Source organism: Natrix helvetica (genome assembly GCF_964273705.1).
Source record: "Natrix helvetica genome assembly, chromosome: 4".
NCBI classification, from domain to species: Eukaryota; Metazoa; Chordata; class Lepidosauria; order Squamata; family Natricidae; genus Natrix; species Natrix helvetica.
The window spans coordinates 20,370,971-20,394,001 of record NC_138550.1 but is presented as its reverse complement, the minus strand read 5'-3'; the positions used below and the strand labels follow the sequence as shown (position 1 = coordinate 20,394,001).

Genomic DNA, 23,031 nt, shown 5'->3' with positions numbered 1-23,031 from the left:
CCAGCTGTTGTGTCAATTCTCTTATTAACTTCTTTATAGAGTTCTTAAAGACTTCTCTCCGTACTTTTTTGCTCAGAAGATCTCTCATATAGTCTCTTTGCCCTTCAGTTGGTATTAAAATTAACATGTCTTTGATTATCAGACTTCTTTCTAAAGCTGTTTCTCTTCTTAATTCCATCATCAAATCCATATCTTGACAAGAGAGGTAGAGCTCCAGATAATCAAATTCACTTTTCTTTATCTTTCCACTTTCACTCATGGGTGCTTCATTAGTAGGTTCATCTGTTGTCTTGCCTTTATCTTCTATATCTTTTATATCTTCATTCTCTTCTTTAGTTTTTGGGACTCCAACCCCTTCATCTTTTGCTGCACATAACAATAATTTCTCCAGCTTCTCATCAAATCTCTCGAATCCTTCCAATATATTTTGAGGTCCATCCAAAACATCTTGGAAACTTAGGGCTTCCTCATCCTTGTCTTTTTCATCTTCATTCATTTCTTTATTTTCTGGGACTCCAACTCCATCATTCTTTATTGTAGGAGATAGTAGTTTGTCAAATTTCTTATCAAAACTCTCAGATAACTTTTGAATTTCAGTCAACAAATCTTGAAGACTCAGTTTTCCCTCATACATGTTTCCAAATTTAAAAAAAACAAGGGAGAGAAAAAAAATCCCTTCCCTTGCCAAGAGTGTTTTTAAAAAGGCAACTCTGCCCTTGGGTAGGCTTCTTATCGAATTGCACAAGATAAGCTCCAAAACTCCAGAACTGCAAAGCTCTTCCTTACAGCGTCAGTGGAATTGGAAACAATGCTTCAAAGAGAGAAAAAAAACTAGGTTCTAACTTCTTAATGGCAGATTCAATTCTTCTGTTTATCTCAAGCTTATGGAGAACAATAATCTTTAAAAGTCTTTAATAAAAGTTGATGAGAAGTAGCAAGAGAAATTATTATAATAAAATGGATTTTAGTTCCAGCCAATAAATAAGGCAGCAGAAAATAGGAGAAAAGAGAGTCCGTTTGCTTACGAGGAGAAACAAAGAACGTTACAATCACTTCAATCCACAAAACATCGTTAACAGAAAGAAAAAGAAAGAAAAACTTTCCAAGGCAGTCCAGTAAAGATAAATTCAGCCGCTTTATTCATTGTTTAAAGGACTAATTTATCTTTTTTTTAAAAATTCCTTTGGGCAATCATTTAAAAAAAAAAGCCTCACCAGATGGACTCACTTTCAGCTGCCTTCTTTCCATGGCCGCCTCCGACTTTGTCAGCACGGGGCTGTCTATTTATCACCAACTTGGAGCACTTCCCTTGGGTCAATCAGGGACTTTGCGATGTCCCTGAGACCAGCAAGGATTTGTCTCCCCATCACTGTCTCTTCGGGACGGCTTAGGTCCGTTGGGACCATGTAACAATAAAAGAATCAACGGCGTATTGTGTTGTCGCGACGTTGGCCACTCCTTCCCCTGTGTCCCTTCATTGTAGAAGACAGGCACTGAAGTCCAGTTGCCTCCTGAAAAAGCACCTTTGGGATGCCATTTGTACACTTCACAATTGGCTTCTGACAAACAGATTCAATGGAAAAGACCAGTAAAATCACAAGTCATGCTCACTGATGTCTAACTTAATGACCTTGTTGCTTAGTGAGTCCAGGCTCTGATCATTAAGTAAGGACTACCTATATTGGGAAAAACCGTGGTAACAAAAAACAATGCCCTTGTTTTCCCATCAAGAGATGTTTATTTATTTGTACTCTTTTTTTCTGGTAGCTTTAGATAGTACATATGGGGTTCTCCTGTCATTTTATACCCACAACAACTGTGTGAAAAAGTCTAGGCTGAACTGCAATAGAGTAATAACATCTTGGTGCTTTGCAATTGGTTTTTTTTAAAATAAGAAATGCTAATATTATTTTCAAACAATGATACAAATACACTTAACAATGTAGAAATGTAAAATTTGGATTGCAATTAATTTCATTCTTTTTTTTATTGCATGAAGAGGGTTGATATATTGTTGCATTCCAGAGTTGTACTGTTCTAGATGGGACACTGCTGATTGGCAGGAAGAAGAGCAAGATTTGGCTTATGATGTCCCTGTCTGTTCTCTGACTTTGAAGGACTGACATTAAAATGATAGCAGGTTGCCTTCAAATTGTTCTGTAGGGAAAGGGAACATTGTACTATGGAAGTGTCCTGAAAAGTAACTAATAAGTATATTAAGTAATGTAGCCCATTCCCCAGCTGATTGCTGCTTATAAAAAAATACTAAATTATACTTGCCTTTTTCTCCCAGTTATATTTTGATTTCACATCGAAATATTCAAAAGCACCAGCTCCATAGTGGGATAAAGTTCTCAGCACGTGACGATTTGCTGTAGGACTAAGATGATTTGTAAAGATTTACAATATATAAAAGTCTGGAATAGAGAATCAAATCTGTGCAGGAAAACATGAATGTTATATGCCAGTGATGGCAAACTTTTTTGCCTCGGGTGCCAAAGGCACACACGCATGTGCTATCACACACACTTGCGTGCCCACTCCCATAATTTAATGCCCCCCACGCCTTACCCCTGTGCATGCATGCTTGACAACACCCCCTTTCTTGGAGCCCGGGGAGAGTGAAAACGGCCTCCCCGAGACCCTCCAGAGGCTGGAAATGGCCCATTTTCCTGAAGCCTCCGGAGGGCAAAAAACAGCCCAATGTGCAAACTGGAAGTGCATTCCTGAACGGACAGGGAGGCCTCCGGAGAGCAAAAAACTGCCAAAAATCAAGCCCAAAAATCAACTGGCCAGTGCACGCTGGAGCTGACAAGGCAATGCCTCACGTGCCTCAGAAATGGCTTCACGTGCCACCTGTGGCACACACGCCATAGCTTCGCCATCACAGCTATATGCAATATATACTGGGCATAGTTACAGCGCTTTGTGTATTGCCTCACACTCCGCCCAGCAGCATGATGTCACACTGGCCACATGATTGCGGAAATGTCTTCGGACAATGCTGGCTCAATGGCCTTGAAACGGAAATGAGCCCCGCCCCCTAAAGTTATACAATACAATAGCAGAGTTGGAAGGGACCTTGGAGGTCTTCCAGTCCAACTCCCTGCCTAGGCAGGAAACCCTATACCGTTTCAGACAGATGGCTATCCAACATCTTCTTAAATACTTCCAGTGTTGGGGCATTCACAACTTCTGGAGGCAAGCTGTTCCACTGTTTAATTGTTCTAACTGTCAGGAAATTTCTCCTCAGTTCTAAGTTGCTTCTCTCCTTGATTAGTTTCCACCCATTGCTTCTTGTTCTACCCTCAGGTGTCTTGGAGAATAGTTGTCGACTCCCTCTTCTTTGTGGCAACCCCTGAGATATTGGAACAATGCTATCATCTCTCCCCTAGTCCTTCTTTCTCTTAAACTAAACATACCCAGTTCCTGCAACCGTTCTTCATATGTTTTAGTCTCCAGTCCCCTAATCATCACACCTAGCGGAGTAAAGTTGATCGCACCTAGCGGAGTAAAATACGCAGGGACTCCTTTGCGGTTACATAAGGGCACACATCAAATTTACTATAAATTGTACTACCATAAATTGAGCATCCAAAGAGTGGGTACAAAAGGGTCAGAAAAAACGGCAAGGATTAATGATAGTGAGACTGATCTTGTAGGCAGGAAAGTGAGCCACAGACTGGACAACTGGCAAGTGAAAAAGTTGTCAGCCTACAGAAGGAAAGATGACGTGGGAAGCATTTCAGAAGCGACCCTTCCTAGTTTTCTGGAGAGTAAAAGGAGAGGGGGGAGAGAAATACTTTCAGTCTTGCAAGATACTGTTAATGTAACCTTACAATAAAGATTGTATTCCTGGTTGTGCTTTTTGTCTAGACCAGGGGTGTCCAAACTTGGGAACTTTTAAGACTTGTGGACTTCAACTCCCAGAATTCCCCAGCCGGGGAATTCTGGGAGTTGAAGTCCACAAGTCTTAAAGTTCCCAAGTTTGGACACCCCTGGTCTAGACTACCTGACAGGGCTAATATAACTTCACCTATGTGCCTATCTGTAAAATCTCTATTGTTGCCCTATAGCAGGGGTGTCAAAATCAAGGCCCGGGGCCTGGATATGTCCCGTAGCGTGCTTAGATCTGGCCCACAGGGCCACCGTAGAAACAACAAAGAACCGGTCCATGGTGCTTCTGCCAGCGAAAATGGAGCTCGGGAGGGCTGCTCTGTCGAGCTCCATTTTCACTGGCAGAGGGTTGCAGGAGGCCGTCTCAGACAAACACAGAGCTCAGGAGCTTGCTTTCGCTGGCAGAGCACTCCGCTTACCTCAAGTGCTCCCGACATGAGTGACGTTGAGCTGGCCATGCCCACCTGGCCCCCAGAGATCAAACACAACCTTGATGTGGCCCTCAGTGAAATAGAGTTTCACTGAGGGCCCTATAGCAATGTTTCTCAACTTCAGCAACTTTTAAATGCATAGATTTCAATTCACAGACTAGTTAGGGGATACTGGCTAGAGAATTCTGGCAGCTGAATTCCACACATCTTAAAACTGTTGAGACAGAGGAACACTGCCCTATAATTTGCCAGGTCTAATATGCTTTGTAATTCTGTTCGGATGTCAGTTTTCACCAACTTTGCACTTACCCCACTCCACATGTGAATATTCGGGTGTGCAGTGTATTTTTCTTCACCATCTCCAGGGTCATGTCTTCATACTGAATGTGTCCATCAGATATAAGAATAATATTGCGCTTGCTTTTAGTAGGGTAAAGCAAACTCAGATAACGCAGTACCTTCCATAGGTTTGATTCTCCCATTGTAGCTGTAGCTGACTAAAAATTTAAAATAAAAGCTAAATTAAGACCATCATCATCCAGATCCGTCAAATGTCAAATCCCATAACTGAAACTTTAGGATTGTAATTTTATGGAACTATATCCCAGCCTTGGGATACTAGACAATTGGTATTCAGAGGCATCCTTATCTAATAATACACTTACTGTGATAAATTCTTTCAAAGCTATGGAATCCATAGGAGAATCATCAAGATTGGAACAAAGTTCTACAAAATCTATAGAAGGGCAAAAAGTGTTACATATATTAATATGTAAATAATATATCTTTATTAGACATTAAGTTATAATAACAGATGCAAAATTTAAAGCATAATCCCATAATTCAGAAGTAAGTTTCATTGATAACATAGAGCTTAGTCCTGGGTAACTGTAGGATGATCAAATGAGGATTCAAAAAATCTGCATGGAATAATGATGTAATGGAATATTGGTATATACATGAATTGAATATCTAGAACATTTTGTTTAAAATAAAGGAATAACAATTGTACTTGAACGTATGATGTACAATGATAACAATGCACCTATGTATATTCGATGGACAATTTGTGATTCTATATACAACTGAAAGTAGTGATGCACAAATATAAAATGTTGGAGAATTCTTTCATATTGCAAAAACAATAGAATGAGATAGGTGATTCCATAAAGACATATTATTATTAAATAAACAAATAAGAATGCAATGGAATATTGGTACATATGTGAATCTAATTTCTAGAATATTTGTTTAAAATGAAGGAATATCAATTGTAACTGAACAACATGTTGTACAATGATAATAATGTATCTATGTATGCTTGATGGATAATCTGTGATCTTATATACAATTGAAAGTGGTGATGCACAAATGTTTGTAACCAAACGACATGCTATATGTATTTGTTTGTTTAAAAATAAAAAACTTTTTTCAAAAAAAAATCTGCATGGAAAACTGGACAGAGTTCTAAAGCACCGATCCTCAAACTACAGCCCGTGGGCTGGATACGGCCCACCAATGCAAAGTATCCGGCCCACAGTGTGGTGGGATTCAGCCCTGCGCCCCACCCTCACCTTCGGCCTTATCATGCAGCGAGCATCCACTCCAGCTGCACTTCTGATTAGTTGTTTCACCAGATGGGCTGCACTTCTGATCACACCGCTGCTGCTGAAGGTAAGGCTGAAGGGTGCTGAGGAGGGCTAGCTGACTGAGGGGTGATCTGGCCAGTGCAGTCACGTGATCCAGGGCCGGTGGGTGAGTAGGGAAGAGGCTGTTGCTGGTTTGTAAAGTAGTTGTCAACTCGCCTTGTTGACATTCCACATATACCATCGTTGGAGCTGAATCTCAGATTACAGTAGCTGGTTTGAGATGGGTGTATTTATTGGCCAACGTGATTTATGACACAGAGTGAGGGGAGGAAAGGAACAGGGGCAAAGTTCAGAAGTAGATCGACAAAGTGAAAGAAATGTCTGTGAATAAATCTTGCCTAAAGAAGCTGTTAATAAATCACCAGTTTCTGTATAAGAAACGTCGGCTCTTATTATGTGTTCGTTAGGACATTGTTGGGAAACTTTACAGTAGTACTTTAAAAGTCTTTAAATATGCTTTAAAAACACCTTTCAGAGATGTTTTTCACAGCCATATGATCCAGGGTCGGTGGGTGAGTAGGGGAAGGGCAAGTACAGCAAGGACAAAGGCAAAATGGACTGTTAAATTGGCCACGCCCACCCAGTCACATGACCACCTTGTTATGCCCACCCAGTTTCATGACCACCTACCCAAGCCCACCCAGCTGGTCCAGCCCCCAACAGTCTGATGTGAATTGATCCCCTGTTTAAAAAGTTTGAGGACCCCTGCTCTAAAGAATATATGGGTAGTCTTCAACTTATGACCACAGTTGAGCCCAACATTTCTGTTGCTAAGCAAGACAGTTATTAAGTGACTTTTGTGGCTCTTCTTGCCCCAGTGGTTAAGTGAATCACTGCAGTTATTAAGTTAGTAACATGGCTGCTAAGTGAATCTGGCTTCCCCATTGATTGTGCTTGTCAGAAGGTTGCAAAAAGTGATCACTTGATCCCGGGACACTGCAATCATGCCAGTCGCCAACGGTCTGAATTTTGATCATGTGACAATGGGGATACTGCAATTGTCATAAGCATGAAAAAAAGTCACTTTTCTGAGGTAACTTTGAACGGTCACGAAATGAATTTTTGTAAGACGAAGACTCCCTATACCAAAGCAAAGAATAGAAAAGGTGACATAATTAATTCCATAAAGAAGCCTTACTAGTCCCAAATTTGAGTACACTTATTTTTCTTGTCAAATGACATGAGTTTAGAGCATGTAATGCAATCTTCTTGGCTTGCTGGATTGCTGAACCGGCCATGGAATTGGAGCAATCTAGGCAGATGACAGCTTCACCGTGGAGGCTTAAACGATCAAATGGAACTTCAAACTCTGGTTGAAATACAAGCATACAGGCCTAAAAGGAAGGAAATGGGGAAAAATATCAACCAAAAGCATCAGTGGTGGGTTGCGACCGGTACGTCCCGGTACGAGTGTACCGGTGCCTGCCGGGAGCACCGGGTACCGTTCCGGTATGGTGCTCCGGAGGGCCTATCTGCCCATCCACGCTCCTTACTGGTATTTGAGCTCTTAGGCGCTTCCGCTTCCGTGCACGGAGCGTACAGTGCCTGTATGACGCTCCGCCAAGCAGTTGGAGCGTCACAGGAGGTAAGGACACATGCATGCGCTGCCCGTGTGTGCTCGTGTTCATGTGGTGGACGCCAGGCGCCGTTGCACCATACCAGTTGCACCGGAATCTGGAACTCACCACTGAAAAGTATCCATCATAAACGACAAGCAGATGCCAGCCAAGGCAGAAGACTCATCACAGGTCACAAAATCTGGCCTTTGTTGTGGTTTGCTGACAGACAAGTGATTTGTCAGAACTCTGGAGTGTCACAAATTCAGCATCCTGAAAATCTCTCTGAATTCAGGAAGTCCTCGACTTACAACCACAATTGGGACCGGTTGTGCCTCACTGTGGTTGTAAACTGAGGCACTGGGTGACTAGACTTGAGTTTTTGACTGCTTTTACCATGGTTGTTAAGTGACTCACGAGGTGGTAAATCTGAATCCACTCTCCCAAATGACTGTGTGTTTTTTGCTAGGAAACCAGCAAAAAAAAAAAAAAAATGCTGGAAACCAGCAGAAAGTATTGCAAATCACAATCGTTTAACCGTGGGTTGCTGCAACTGGTTGCAAATTGTATTGTATTTATCATATTTATTCGTTTGTCAAACATGTACAAGATAGCAGGTATAAATATAAACATGACTATAAATGAAAGAAATGAATACAAATAGATGGGGACAGTAGGACAGGGACTATATGAGCCAATGGCCAAGTGCCTGAAACACAAACACATATAAAAGGACATATTTTATGATAGTTGGAAATGCTTTGCAAGCCATAAAGATCCTTTCCGAAGCTATTGTAAATCCAAATGGTCATTTAAGAAATAGTCAAATACCCAAGGATTGCTTGTATGCAATTGAACTAGCCAGTAAATGGAGGGCTGGTGGCTTAATGCTACTAACTAACCCTGTCTCACTTATTGTTGAGTACCAGCTGCTCAGGAATTCTTGGAGGGAATTAAAAGTTTCTTGCAGATGGCACTGTATCCAAGCTGGACTTAGATTTTTCTAATGAGCAAAAAGCAAGCAGTAGAGGTAGTCCTCAACTGACGACCACAATGGAGCCCAGAATTTATGTTGCTAAGTGAGAAATTTGTTAAGTGAGTTTTGTCCAGTTTTAAGACTTTTCTTGCCACCTCTGTTAAGTGAACCACTGCAGTCGTTAAATTAGTAACATGGTTTCCCACCGACTTTACTTGTCAGAAGGTGGGAAAAGAGGCTCACAGGATTCCGTGACATTGCAACCATCCCAAATATGAACCAATCGTTAAACCTCCAAACATAAATCACATAACCATCGGGATGCTGCAACAGTCATAAATGTGAAAAATGATTGTAAGTCATTTTTTTTTCCATGCAGCAAAGAAAGTTCCTCTTTGTTCCTCTTTGACTTCTCACACACACACACACCCTGCAGATACATACAAAGTTTTAAATGCAAAGACATACTTAATAAAATGCCTAGTTTGGTCCAATTATATATCATGATATATTTTAAAATAATTTTTAAAAAATCACCTCGCTCTCTTCATCTGGATGTTTTTCTACCCACATTCTGGGCAAATATACATCACCAATCAAGATTTCCATCGAAAAGCCACTAGCATCCAATAAACTGCCTTCAGTTGTGGAAACCACTGCTTTGCAGTCTGTTTTCTAAAGTAAGGGAATATGTAAGAAAAAAAAATGCTGTAAGACAACCTGAATTGTTGCAACCTGATCTTTTCAGACATATCTGCCTAGCTACGGGCCCTAATAAAAGTGCGTGAGCACAAAATCTTACAAAATAGGATTTTACAATCCTGAAATCTTCTCCTCTATTCTCTTTATACTTCATCACCCACATACTTGACGAAGTAGGAATTATCTCCCTTTAGATTTTCAGTTATTTTTTAAAAAAATTCTACAAACACTAGAGCAATGTTTTTCAAACTGTGTCTAGTTGGTTAATGTGATGAGGTTCCATGAGACAATAAGAGCAACTAAGAAAAAGAGTCGCTTGAAAAACAGCCAATTTTTTAATCACTGCAGCTGATTACTAACTACCCTTTTGATTATTAACTCTAGGAAATTTAATAATGGGTTCTGCAGTCTGACAAAGTTTGAAAGCTTCTGCCCTAGAGTGCCCCACAAGCCTGTTGATATCTTTCTCTTGTGATAAGGTGATAATAATTTAGCAACAACATTCACAGTCTAACCTTGGAAGCAAAAGGAATTGTCCTGGGAAGGCTGCCTAATACAAAACCCAGTGGAGTAGTGCCAGACAAGGATTTATTTTGATGAAATTGCGCAGAGCCTGGTTTCATGGTTTTTCAAGCTATTTATATGTTAATGTGCATTAAGCAATGTACTTACCTTTATTTTAAGCTGATGTGTCCAACTACTAATGTTATTGATTTTGAAGGGCATGTCAATGGACATTTCTAAGCTGAACTCCCTGTCAGAAGATAAAGAGAATTCACATACAGTTTAGGATGCAGCTAAGACATAACACAAACTTAGATAAGTAGGAAGATTTTTTTCTAAAAAAAATCAATTAAAGGACCCAGATATGAAAGATTAGCAGCCACATCATGTAACTGTTTATGTTTTGGAGAGAAACTATGGGCTGCTGACTAGACTAGAAAGATGAAAGTTGACAATGGTAAACCACTTATACCGAGGAAAGTTAATGGAAGTTAAGGGATTTTAAGAAAGATACAGAATGCTAATAAATAGCTGAGATGCTCAGATAAATAATTAAGCAGATATCCTATTCAGAGAAATATATTTTGGGTTGCAATGAAAGGCAGGTTTTTTATATTTTTTCTCTTAGGAAAAAATTCATTATTCAATCATTTAGTCAAACAGTTTGTCTATCTACCATGTAGTTACCCACTCACCTAGACTTCAGAACAGGGGTGTCAAACTCAATTTCATTGAGGGCTGCATCAGAGTTGTGTTTGACCTCAGGGAGCCGGGGTGGGCATGGCGAGCTTAACGTCACTTGTGTCAGGGACACTTGTGGTGGCCTGAGTGCTCTGCCAGCGAAAACAGGCTCCCAAGCTCCATTTTCAGCTGCGACAGCCTCCTGCAACTCTGTGCCATTTTTGCTGGCAGAGGCAATGCGTGCCACTCCTTCACTGTTTCCAGGGCGGCCCTGCGGGCCAGATCTAAGCACCCCACAGGCCAGATCCAGCCTATGGGCCTTGAGTTTGACACCCCTGCTTCAGAACAATCATATGATGAGTGCCACATCTCAGGATGTTTCTGAATGTTAGAAAGGGTAGAAAGAAGCTCGAATCTTCGGGATGTGAGCTTCTTTTCTCCAGCTCACTGCTGGAGTTCCCTTCTGCCCAAGGGGTGGTGGGAAACTCCAATATTGGGCTGGAGAAAAGTTTGAATCCTGAAGATCTTCCTTTCTCCAGCCCCCACAACTCCTCTCTCTCCCAAGTACATGGAGGAGATGGGAAATCATTTTGCAGAAGGCAGCAGCTTGCAACTTTTCCGGCTGGCTTCCCCACTGACTTTTTGGAGAAGCCAGCAGAGAAGCTTACAATCACATGATCATAGAATGCTTGACAAACAGTCATAGGTGTGAAGAGATTGGCAAGCACCTGAAATGTGATCATTGACTACAGGGGTGCCGCAGCAATGATAACTTTGAGGATGGGTCATAAATAATTCTTCCCGGGTCCCTAGTAACCTTGAGGATTACCTCTATCTAAGTTTTAACGTGCAAATAAGAACACTGTGGCAGTTCACCAACTCACCTTTTTGCTTCTGTTTGTCTAATGCAAATTTTCCTTACTGAGTCCTGGTCAAAAGATAAAGATATGAACATCATGCTCTGGAAGATAACATTTATCTTGGCAAGGGTATATTAGTAAAACTTTTTCCTTCTTTTATTGATTACTTCGGATTTTCCAATACAAGAGAGAGTTACCAGAAAAGCTGATATTCAATACATATGGCAACCCTGAAGCCTCAAAGTTTACATTAAATAGATCAATAAATTACATTAACTTAGGGCTTCTTCAAAGTCACATTCCTCCTGTTAAGCATATTAAATCCATAACAAAGTAAACTATTATAAAGATAATTTGCTTGTGGTTATAACTGCAAAGCATTTCATTAAGCACAGTAGGGCTCTGGCCATATAGTTTTGACACTTTATAGCAGTCAACCAGAGGTGGGTTCCTATTGGTCTGGCCCAATTTGGCCAAACTGGCAGTAACGTGGCAGTCTGGGTTGCTGGAACCGGCAGCAACCCAGTCCTGTCATACCCCCAAACCAGTTCTCCTACGGCGGCACCATTTTTATTTTGGGTTCTGCGCATGCACAGAACAATTTTCACTGCAGAAATGTATTTTGCGCATGCGCAGACCTTTTTAGGTGCAAATGCGCATGTGCAATTTTTTGCGCGCCAAACCGGCAGTAATCCCGGCAACAACCCACTCCGGCAGTCAACCATGTCTCCTTCAGCTGTCTTAAAAGAAGAATAAATGAGGCATTTCATTAAACCAGAAGCTCATTAGCAAAATTAATTAGCAATATCTTAGTAAAAGCATACCGACCTGTGTGTTTTCATTTAATGCTTTATCTTGTTGCCAAGGAGCTACAGCAGCTGGCAAGTGAAAGCAAAGATTCCCATTTTCGTAACTGAGCTCCGTGATGTAGGTGATCTTGATGAGCACTTTTGTTGAAGGCGGCAAGTTTCCAACCGAAACCGTAAAAATGTCCTGTGAAATAATGTTTCAATTGCTTACAAAAATATGATCTTGCAAACAATAGTGCAGGCAATAATACCGGGCAATAAAATGTTATTAATGAAATGTAGTTTAAGCATAATTGTCAGGGTTCCAAATAGCACCCTCAATAAAATAAGAGTCTGAGGCTAGAGATTCCTCAAAGTTCCAGTTTATTAGAAGAGCCATCTTGGCACATCTGGGAAAACCTGAATCTGAGAGCTTCCAGGTTGTCCTCACCCAGTCGAAAGTTCAAGACCGTGCCCCAGCACCCACATGTCCATCGCATGGTCCAATCAGTCACTGTCCCACAACGAAGAAAGCTTTTGATTTGATATAAGGCAGCTTTCTTAATTTTAACCCTGAAACCTATTTAATGGCAAAGAAAAACATTACCAGGAATGACTTGCATCTTATTTTAGATCTATGCAGAAGTTCAAGCTCATGTAGAGAATCAGGGCAGTGACTTCCAACTCTTTCTGATGAATCTGCTGTATTATTTGAATGTTGGATCTATGCATGTAAAAGGCTGAATAATGGCAACTGGAGCAAAGTTTATTAAACTGAGATGTTTCATTACTCATCCAAGTAAGTTCTTCAGTCAAAATGACAATTTTTCATTCGGCATAGAAAGTCGTTGGAATGAATTGCATTTTGACTGAAGAAGTTGCTTAGATGAGTAACGAAACATCTCAGTTTAATCTCAGTTTAAACATCTCCGTTTAATAAACTTTGGTCCTGTTGCCATGATGTAACCTTTACATGCCTTTGGTCTGGATGATTGAGACTACATTTACATAATGTTGGATCTAGTGCTATAAACATGAAATATATGAAAATGTCCATATAATTGAGCATATATGCTATAACTCTGATGCCAATCCACATTTGCTTCGAATATATCCAGTGTCATTGAACAGTTGTCCTTAAACAGAGAATAATACACTTACTCAATGTTTGCATCATCATAACATTCTCAGAAAACAAACGAACACCATATAACAAAGGCAGATTAACTGCACAACAGACAGTGACCAGATACATTGGAGTGCCTTGGGAGCTACTTAAGAACCACAGAGAACAAAGCACAAAGGGAATGGCTTCTATGAAGACTTTTTCCTGTGGGCTTTGTGAAAACTGTATTTTAAAATAAAGTGCCTGTAATGATGCCAGATACATCTTCATAAATTTGGATGTCCCAGAGCTTCTTCTGAACGTGTAGGCATATTCTTCTAGGAAGACATGTTGAACAAGTAGATCTCCCAATAGTATATAGTTACTTATTTAAGGAAACGGTATAGAACCTGAGGAAGGTTCCCATGATATTATTTCCCTAATCTGGCAATAAACAAAATTTCGGTCCATTCCAAAAGCCAGTGTTGCTTTCTGCTGATTCTTTGCTATAAGCAAAAAAACCAGTTTATCTTACTCAACTTGGATACTCTTCTATCTTAATAACTGTCTATTGAATGGAACTAAATGTATACAGCTGTCCCATGATAACTCTTCTCCTAACTTACATCATCTTCTAGATAATGTATATATGCATATTAATATTTCCAGTTTAGAGACTAGTCTAACTTCAGAAAATGGAGTCCAACATTGTCATAAATTGTTCAATAAATCTATATATATCTATATATAAATAAATCTATATAAATCTATATATCACCTACCGGGGCATCCTGATCCATCAAATAAGCTCCATCGCCTCGACTGATGGCCTCTCTGTATTCCTGATGTGCTTTTTCCTTTTCTTTAATCTATTAACGTTGAATAATATGTAATACTTATCTTGGTTTGAAAGAAAATTAAAATAAAGTAACACACATCACTATGTCACACTCCGTAATAAATCTCGGGAAGCAAGATATAGGAAGTTGCTGGGCTAACATAGTAAGTTGGTTACTTGCATCTCAAAATAAGTTGCTATTTAGAGAATGATTTCATTTTAATCTATTGGGAACAAAGATTTAGTAAACTCTTTTGAATCTAATTTAGATGATTCTATCAGAAATGATGTGCTCCTAAGCAGGAGACAACCTCAGAATAAAATAGAGCCCCCCCCCAGCAAAATAAAATCAAGCCCCATATGTAGCAGATGATGCTCAATGTTTCCTTTTTATTCTTTTAAACATTTTATAATCAGGAGGAAGCTAGCTGTGCATGTACTTTGTTACAGATACCAACTTAATTATTTCTTACTTTAAAATGTGTATTAAATTTTTCTAAAACAAAACTGTACTTATTCTCATATAAAAATGTAGCCTACTGCAAAACTAGAGGCTTCACTATTACTGTATCTAGGATCCAAAATTATCTTGCTCTACCACTGCTACATTTCCTCTTAAAATCCTGGACTGCAGGAAGCAGTTCAAGCTAGCAAAATCAATACATCCAAAGAGAATTTTTCTTTTCATTGCTCTTTCAAGCAATATCAGGGCCTGGTAGAGTTGGGCCATTACCTGGACCACTAAGATGGTCAAAGAATCCCCCAAGCCAATACTCTATATGGCAAATTATCCACCATCTCCGTAGCAACGGGAAGACCAACACAGGATAGTATATATTAAAAACTGCTAAAAAAAAAATCAAGCATCAACCAAAGCAGTTAATTGTGTGTTTTCATTGTCAAAACAATAGATTGCTGGCTGGGAGGATGTTAACACAGTTGTCATGACAGCCTAGAATAGTCTTCCTCAACAGGCCAGGAGCAAAGGATGGTTGTCCCCAAGAAATTCCAAGTTGGGAAATGTTGATATAAAGTCATCTGCCTTTCTGGGACAGCATCAGCTTACCTCCCCTATTATATGCTTTCCTTTAATGAATGCTTCAAATCCACATACAGCAGCTGTATCATCCAAGGGGAAGACATATTTTGCTTCAATGGGACTTTCTGTTTCATTTTCATAGGTCTGAAACACCACAACCTGTAATACAATGCAATCTATTTTATGAATTAGTTCGGACAACATGAAAGTTTCCAATAAAAAGATTCTCACGGATGTAGCTTCCATACTAGGATTGATACTTTCAGCGTAACTAAACACAGCCCAAAGAAAGAGAATACAGACAAACAATAAATCAGCCAGTTGTGGCAGAAAAGTATATTTCAGCTGGATATTATACGAAAGCTGATTCCTTGATATTCCCCCCCACCACCGCAATTCCTGCTCTTGGCTCAAAATTTTTGATTTCTGTTCTCATATTTGGATTTTACAGTGAATTAAAAATGTGATAGTAAAAGATTTTTGAAAATTAAAATTAAAATTTTTGAAGAATTAAAAATACAATTTTGAACAATTTTGAGGCACTTCTAGGAAAAACCAAAAGCATTTACCTCTGCTACTAAGTCTATTATTCTTCCTTTGATTTGAATATCTTTAAGAGGAATTGGACTCCCAGCTCTGTCTAGTAGGCCAGCAGAAATATCATTCAATAGATCATGGCTCGGTACTGTATAGTCTAAATGAGACAAGTTAAAAATACACACATATTGTAATCAGAATCTCAAACTAGTGGTCTCTTTAGACAACATTCTCCCTGCTTTTCCTGGGCATTTAATTTTATTTTCCCTGAAAAGTTGCCTCCTTCAACTGTCCTTTCTTCTCCCCTAATTCACCACCTCCCAATTCCCCTTGTCTTCCTTTCTCCCAAGGACCTTGTCATTTAAGTATGTGTGTCTGTGTGTGTGTGATGAAATGTGGGTGTCTTCTGGATTGTGAGTCCTAAACCTGTTCTCAGTAGCTCAGCTTTGAAAGCATTATTCAAAGTGCTTCTCAGCATTACATTTATATAAAGGCAACCCTCAAATCTTTGGACCTTAACTTTTAACCTTAAAAAGAAAGAAAAACATCCATCAATATCACAAGCGGCATGAAGATGGGACTTTCATAAAAATATGTATAAGAACAATAAACTAACTAGTTCTCCCAAAGGATTTGTTCAAGGGCAATAGACAGTTAAAAATCACTATACTATAAGTCCTGGGAACTATGAAACAGATGAAAAATTAGTGAAAAATTCCCTGACCCCCTAATTGTGTGGGGGAATTAATCCTCTTGGTGTAGGACGAAGCACCTTTCTTGCAGTTAAAATGTCTTTTTTATTTTTCTCTACTTTTTATTGTTCAAGTGGCTGCAAGATCACAGGCTGGAAAGGAACTTCATTTTCAGCGCTATTTTTCCTTGTTCAGAACAGTGGTGGGTTACGACCGGTACCCTCCGGTATGGTACCGTTCCGGTACAGTGCTCCGGAGGACCTGCCTGCTCTCACTCCTTACCGGTATTTGAGCTCTTTGGGGCTTCAGTGCATGGAGCGTATGGCGCCTGCGCGACACTCCGCCGAGCAGCTGGAGCGTCGCAGGCAGTAAGTACGCATATGCACGCTGCGCACATTCATGTGTGAATGCCGGAACCCACCACTGGTTCAGAGGAATTAAAAATAGATGTACAAAGACTTACAGTAACACCTATACGTTTAAGATTGAGATGGCAGAAAACAAAAACAAGTTCAAAAATCATATTGCTCAGGATTGGTCACCTGAAGTAAAACTTCAGTATGAATCCTGGTATTCTGTGAAGGTAGCAACATAGATATAGGAAGCCACAAATAGCCTACAGACATTTCATTGCTGTTCTGGTGAAAAAAACTCTCTGTTTAGGGGGGGGAAATCATATTCAGAGAAAAGCAGCTTAGAAAATACATACATACCATTTAGTTCCACATAACTACTTTCTCTATTTTAAAAATGTAGAGGAAAAGAACAGGTTTTAGACATGGGCTTAGAGCAGGGATGTCAAACTCAAGGCCCATTGGCCGGATTCAACTGTGGGGTGTTTAAATGTGGCCTGTGGGGCCACCTGGAAATAGCAAAGGACCAGCCTGTGGTGCCTCCTGCAGCCAAAATAAGGTGCAGGGGGGCCTATGTGCGGCCCCACAAACCTCGTTTTGGCTGGCAGAGTGTTGCAGGAGGAGTTTGTTCCATCTCCCCCCGCCCCCCCACTGGCCCTCTAAGAAATCCAGTTTGACACTCCTGGCTTAGAGAATATTCTTTATCTGTGAAGGGGACAAGAATTAAAAATTGACAGTTATCATTCACATTGTCATATTGTTATATTCTGCATATTTGTGCTAAGTTAGTGCAGATGTATTTTTATCAAAAGACTAAAAAATAAAAACAAGTTTCAGAAAATACCAAGAAATCAGGCTTGACTGTTATTGTGGGTAATTTCAAAAATGACTTCTTACCCTTAGGCTGGTCATAATCCTCAAAAGAAAGCCTCTGGTCTTCTAATTCAGTCTGAATTATTGGCTGGAATTCTTTAACTTGGTCATTATCGCATGTACATTGAACCACATATTTGATTCTGACCTGACTGGTTCTGTACACTACAAATTCATCATCCTTATTGGAAGAAAACAAAATAAAACATATATTTTAGGAATCATACCAGAGCACAAATATAGATAGATAAGCTGATTCTGAAGTCCTACTCACAATTGCCAAAAGCCAAGTTAGGTAGAGAAAAGTTCAGAAAGCTGAAGTATTATATCAATTTAGCAAACCATTGCTTCCCTTATGAACTTTGGTGAACTGCTTCTAGACAAGAACTCACTTGAGGACTTTTGATGAGGATTCAGGGCAATGTTGATGGCTCAAAAGACTACCTTCCCTGCAGGGGTGAGATTCTACCAGTTCGAACCGTTTGGGCAAACTGGTAGCTCCAACTATTAGCTACGCTTGCCCGCCCCTGCGCTATACTCACCTATATTCCCTTTTCTGAAGCCCAGCTGATAGGCACGGCAGAGTGGATTGCCACACCTTAGCTGTTTTCCTCCCAAGCAGTAATGCGGAAGATGATTTCTCTGTAAACGACCGTTGACTTACCTGAACGGTCCTTCTATGTGCGCTGTGAGGGGAATCCAAGCATGGGTTAACTTTGTCCATTAGCCTAGAGACTGAGTTATGAAAAAATTGACCACATCTCCTCTGACTGGGATAGTTCAGTTTTGTACGAAGGCCCAGCTGATCCAAGAGAAGCAAATGAATCAGCATAGAAGAAGGTAAGTAGGCAATAGACGCGTTGCATGCATGCGTGTGTGAAATCAATGTCAATGCCCAGACCAGCCAAAGCTGAGGGAGGGTTTGGATTCCCCTTGCACCGCACATAGAAGGACTGTTCAGGTAAGCCAACGATCGTTCTCCTGTGCGCTGCTTGGGGAATCCAAGCATAGGGACATGCCAAAGCAATGTTTCAAGGGCAGGACGTAGGCTGGTCAGGGGCCGTGGATGATGATACAACCCTCTGTAAGACATGCCGCCCAAAGGAAGCCTCCGCTGAGGCATACACGTCCACTTTATAATGTCGGATGAAGGGCGACGGCGATGACCAGGTCACAATTTGAGCGCGAAAGGAAAACTCTGCCCTTTCCGCCCTTTCCTGTTGTTTTTGGCGCGAGGCTACTAATGACCCAAAATGGCCGGCGCTAGCAATTATTTTGGTGTGAAATTCAAATCGGCTCCAAAAATGGCCGCCGTTCTCTATCCAGAAGTGAAGGCTCCGGCTGCCTAAATGACGTTGCTAAACTAATTTGGGACTGTGCGGCAGTGGCAAAGCTCTGAAACAATAGGGAACGGTCATCCGATGCATGGTTGACCGCGCTTGTGTCTGCTGGAGACAATGGCATGCTGCCTCTCTCTGTGGCAATCAGGAAGGACAGGAGGCGGTAACAAGTGGGTTGTTCCCCCCCTCGACGACTTGAGAGCGGCGAACCGACTCTCACCATGGCCACTGATCAAGATTGAGAGTGGCGAACCAACTCTCTTCTGCTTTAAAACACATTCAAACACCCGATAAGCAATCCTCCTGGCGAACGTTCCTCTGGCTGCTAGAGCCGCAAGGAACCGCAAATTATTTAAATTCAAGCACGAATGAACTCGGTCAATCCTCAATCAAACAGTGCTCCAAGATAAATTTGGTAGCAATGAAGAATCCGAGTCCAATTAGTTAATTTTGTCTATTATCCTAGAGGAATTTGTTTTGCGTCTCTTTAAGGCTGGACTGAGTTAAAAAACTGAACTATCCCAGTCAGAGAAGGCATGGTCAACAATTACATAACCCAGTCTCTAGGCTAATGGACAAAGTTAACCCATGCTTGGATTCCCCAAGCAGCGCACAGGAGAACTGGTACGTCCGCTCAGCGAACCGGTTGTTTAACCGGTAAGATCCCACCCCTGCTTCCCTGGAAGCCTATCAGATTTTGAAATTAATAATGGTTAAACTAAGGTAACAACTTTTACTTTAAGCTCTATACTCATTTTTAACATTTTTACTATTAGCTACAATTAGCTTGCCTTTCCCCCACGTATTCTAGATTATTCACAACTAGCTGGATCAAATACCTCAAAAATAGATTCTTTCTTTTCTGTTCTACGGACTCCATGTACACTATCATAACCTTGCATAATGAAGCAGATTTCCTCAGTCTTCCAACAACGTCCAAGTGCTACGTCACAAATGAGCAACAGTCGAGTTCCATCTGTTTCACATGGCTGGGAATACTTAATGCTTGTTCTATTAAAAAGAGAGAAATGTCTGCTCATTCCAAATGCTTTTTTTCATAGCCATCATTTAGATTAACTATTTTAGTTAAAGCAAAAGGCCAATTGGCCTTGCTGTCTTAACCAGATTAGTCTGAGCCTTACTGGTTCCGTTTGGACTGTCACATCTTGCACAACAGTTTCTAAAACAGGGAAAGGCCATTTTTTAATGACCAATCCCAAGTAGTTTGAGGAATGTGTTGGGGCTGGTAGAAAGAGAAAAGCTCATCCGATTAATATTTATTAGGAGCATCGCACCATTGTCTCTCAAACACATCTTAAATAATCTTTAAAATTAATTATTCTCTCCAATAGACAATGGACCTCCAATAGACCTACTCCCCATTGGTCTTAAGACAAATGTGAAGCTGATGCAAAGTCAAGGTGATTCCAGCAGGAGGAAATGGGCTTATACTAAGAATCATGCTTCCTTTGAAAACAGACAATTGTTCAAAGTTCATTAAAATTTATCTGAATCAATTTTGCATTTTTAAATGCATTGGGGTTGAGAACTCCAAGAACGTATCTTGTTTGGCGCCTTTTTTGAAATGCAAAGAGCTGTAGTTCCAACCCACCTTGAAGGCATCAGATTGGGGAAATCTGCTCTAGTCCAATGCCAATTCTCTGTTCATTACACCACCCTGTTCCCCCTAAGTATTTATGCAGGAAAATATACAAATTCATTGTATTTAGTCAACAATATTTTTAGAAGAGACAGATACATATATAATACTGCTGTTCTGGAAAAAAAATGATTTCAGATGTTACCTTACAGAGTTGCTGAAATAAATGCCACTCCCCAAGTACCCAACATCTGTTCTTTTTAAGGCAACCTCTTCATCTACCTTTGGCAAAAGTAGTCCTCTAAAAAAAAAATTAGCATGTAAAACATACTGAGATACAGAAGCAAATATTTCTCTATTAGCAAATTCATTTTGAACAGATGTTCTTTTGGATTTAGATAACTAAAGAAAAAGAAACTAATAGCACATACATATTCTGATTTTTTTTCCATTCTTGTCCTTCACACTTACCTGCATCATCCATCATTATCGTCATCATCTGTGAGATTCAAATCACATGTTCTAAATGCATAAGATACACCTGCCTTTCCATTTTTTTTTATTTTAGAGAAAATATTCATTAAAACTAACATATTCAGGAGAGATAAAAAATGCAAAATATCCATTGGACTCAATGGATTGAGTCATCACGTTTAAGCAAATTTTATAAAGGACTAGTTGATAACCCGGTGTGGTCCAGGTATTTATTTATAGGGGGAGATGTCCGTACTTTCTAATGTTGGATTTTCCCCCTTACCACAGGGAGCTCCCTTGTGGGAGTACTGTGAAGCCGTTACTATGGCAACTCCACTGTGTTGGTAAGATGGAGTCTAAAGCCTCCTCTCCTAGACGTACTCTGAGTCTACACACTCTGATCATTTCTGATCCTTGGGAAAAGCGCTTTGTAATTCTCACGTCACTAATAATCTTCTAGGGCCATGATGGCGAACCTATGGCATGCGGGCCACAGGTGGCACGCGGAGCATATCTGAGGGCACGCGAGATGTTGCTCTATGTCAGTTCCAGCGGGCGCCAACTGATTTTCGGCCTTCAGGCAGGCGTGGATAGAGTGTTTTCGCCCTCCACAGCTCAAAGAAAGCAATGCGCTCATTGCAGGGGGCAGCGGGTGGTGGTGGTTGTGCACACATGCGCAGGTGGACACAACACAGGGGGGCATTTAATTACAAGTGTGGGTATGCATGTGCGCGCACACGCACTTTTGGCACCCAAGGGGGAAAAGGTTGGCCATCACTGTTCCAGGAAATGCCTCACCTGGCATCAATTCTTCCAATTCTACACATAGGACTCTGCCACCCTGTTACCTTTCTGGCAATCAGGTAAAAGTCAAAACAAAAAATCTATAGCTCCCTCTTACTTGTATAGAGTCAAGGTAACTGTTCCAACTGTTCCAAATTATTTAACCAAACTGTAAAAGGGTCTATAATTCCCTGAAGATTCTCAATAAATAACATGTTTCCTTTAATCATACAGAGAATTTAGAAATAACTGTCACCAAAATAAAGGGAATTTAAATGAGATTTTCAGCTAAAGCATCAGTTCCCATTCCAATAGACACTAGACAACCCTGGAAAAAATGTTTCCTCTTTTTCAATTATTATTTAGACATTCCTTTTTTCCCCAGGAAATCACAATTCAATTCAGAAGCTGTTTGGTGATGTTCTTCTCATCCTTTCCACCTTAGCCCAAGCTTAGCAGAAGATGTGCACTAGGTATCTCTGAGCTGGCCTGACATGTAAGACTGAAAAACAATGTTTTTCATAACACTGCTATTTTGGCTAGTTGCCTTATAAGCATTGTCCCATTTAAAGTAAAACAAAGCAAAGCAAACCTACAAAGTTTCAAGAGGTAGAATACAATTCAAGCTGTTACCTTGAGAGGATTCCCACAAAGTTGCAAACAGACGATCCATGAAATAAAGATTGAACATTGCCAAGTTTTCTCTCAAACACCATACTTTCAGTTCCTCTGCTGATTTTATATATATTCAAAACCTGTATTAGATTTTCACTGCAAGAAAAAAATCAAAAAGAAAATAAATATTCAATAAATGTTCATATTAAAAACTGTATAGCCAGGCCACAGGCATTCCAATTGCAAAATCCCTAATGCCATTGAGGACCTATCTCTTGTAAAACATAAAGATAAGAGAGATTTCCACAAGTAAATAGCCATGACAGGAGCATAATCTTTTCGATAGCAAGGGGTGACCCATGGCTTTTGAGTGCCTGGTTAAGGGCCACATTCAGGGGTGGTATTGACTTACCTTCCCTACTGATTCACAAATGTGAGCGCGTGTGTGTGCCCGCGCATGAGCTCCACCTTCCGCGTATGCGCTTTGCCTAAAAAAAGGGGCCTAAATGGGATGCCATAGAGCCAGAGTGGGCGGGCAGGAGCGCCCGCGATTTCCGCTACTGGTTTGGGCAAACCGGTCAGAACTGGTAGAATACTATCTCTGGCCACATTCCAAAATACAGTGCTGAGGCCAGAATAAACAGTAAATTTCATTTCATTGGATTGTCATTTTCTTTCTTCTCTCCCAATAACAATTTCTATTTAGTAAAAGCTTTGGGGCATTTCCAAAACCCAAAA

At 40.4% G+C, this 23,031-nt stretch overlaps 1 protein-coding gene across 1 annotated transcript in view; it reads right to left on the bottom strand.

Annotated features, from left to right (window-relative positions):
- The window catches only part of PARP4 (poly(ADP-ribose) polymerase family member 4), a gene marked incomplete at its 5' end in the record, with an annotated part of 56,041 nt that overhangs the window by 19,044 nt on the left and 13,966 nt on the right, over positions 1-23,031 (bottom strand). Inside the window, 15 exons of the mRNA XM_081953279.1 lie at positions 2,281-2,380; positions 4,638-4,825; positions 4,994-5,064; positions 7,116-7,311; positions 9,047-9,184; positions 9,884-9,965; positions 11,281-11,324; positions 12,085-12,249; positions 13,932-14,018; positions 15,054-15,185; positions 15,596-15,720; positions 17,506-17,662; positions 19,661-19,832; positions 20,627-20,722; positions 22,312-22,449. Of these exons, the coding sequence (XP_081809405.1) occupies positions 2,281-2,380; positions 4,638-4,825; positions 4,994-5,064; positions 7,116-7,311; positions 9,047-9,184; positions 9,884-9,965; positions 11,281-11,324; positions 12,085-12,249; positions 13,932-14,018; positions 15,054-15,185; positions 15,596-15,720; positions 17,506-17,662; positions 19,661-19,832; positions 20,627-20,722; positions 22,312-22,449 (1,891 nt within the window). The remainder of the gene's footprint in view (positions 1-2,280; positions 2,381-4,637; positions 4,826-4,993; positions 5,065-7,115; positions 7,312-9,046; positions 9,185-9,883; positions 9,966-11,280; positions 11,325-12,084; positions 12,250-13,931; positions 14,019-15,053; positions 15,186-15,595; positions 15,721-17,505; positions 17,663-19,660; positions 19,833-20,626; positions 20,723-22,311; positions 22,450-23,031) is intronic.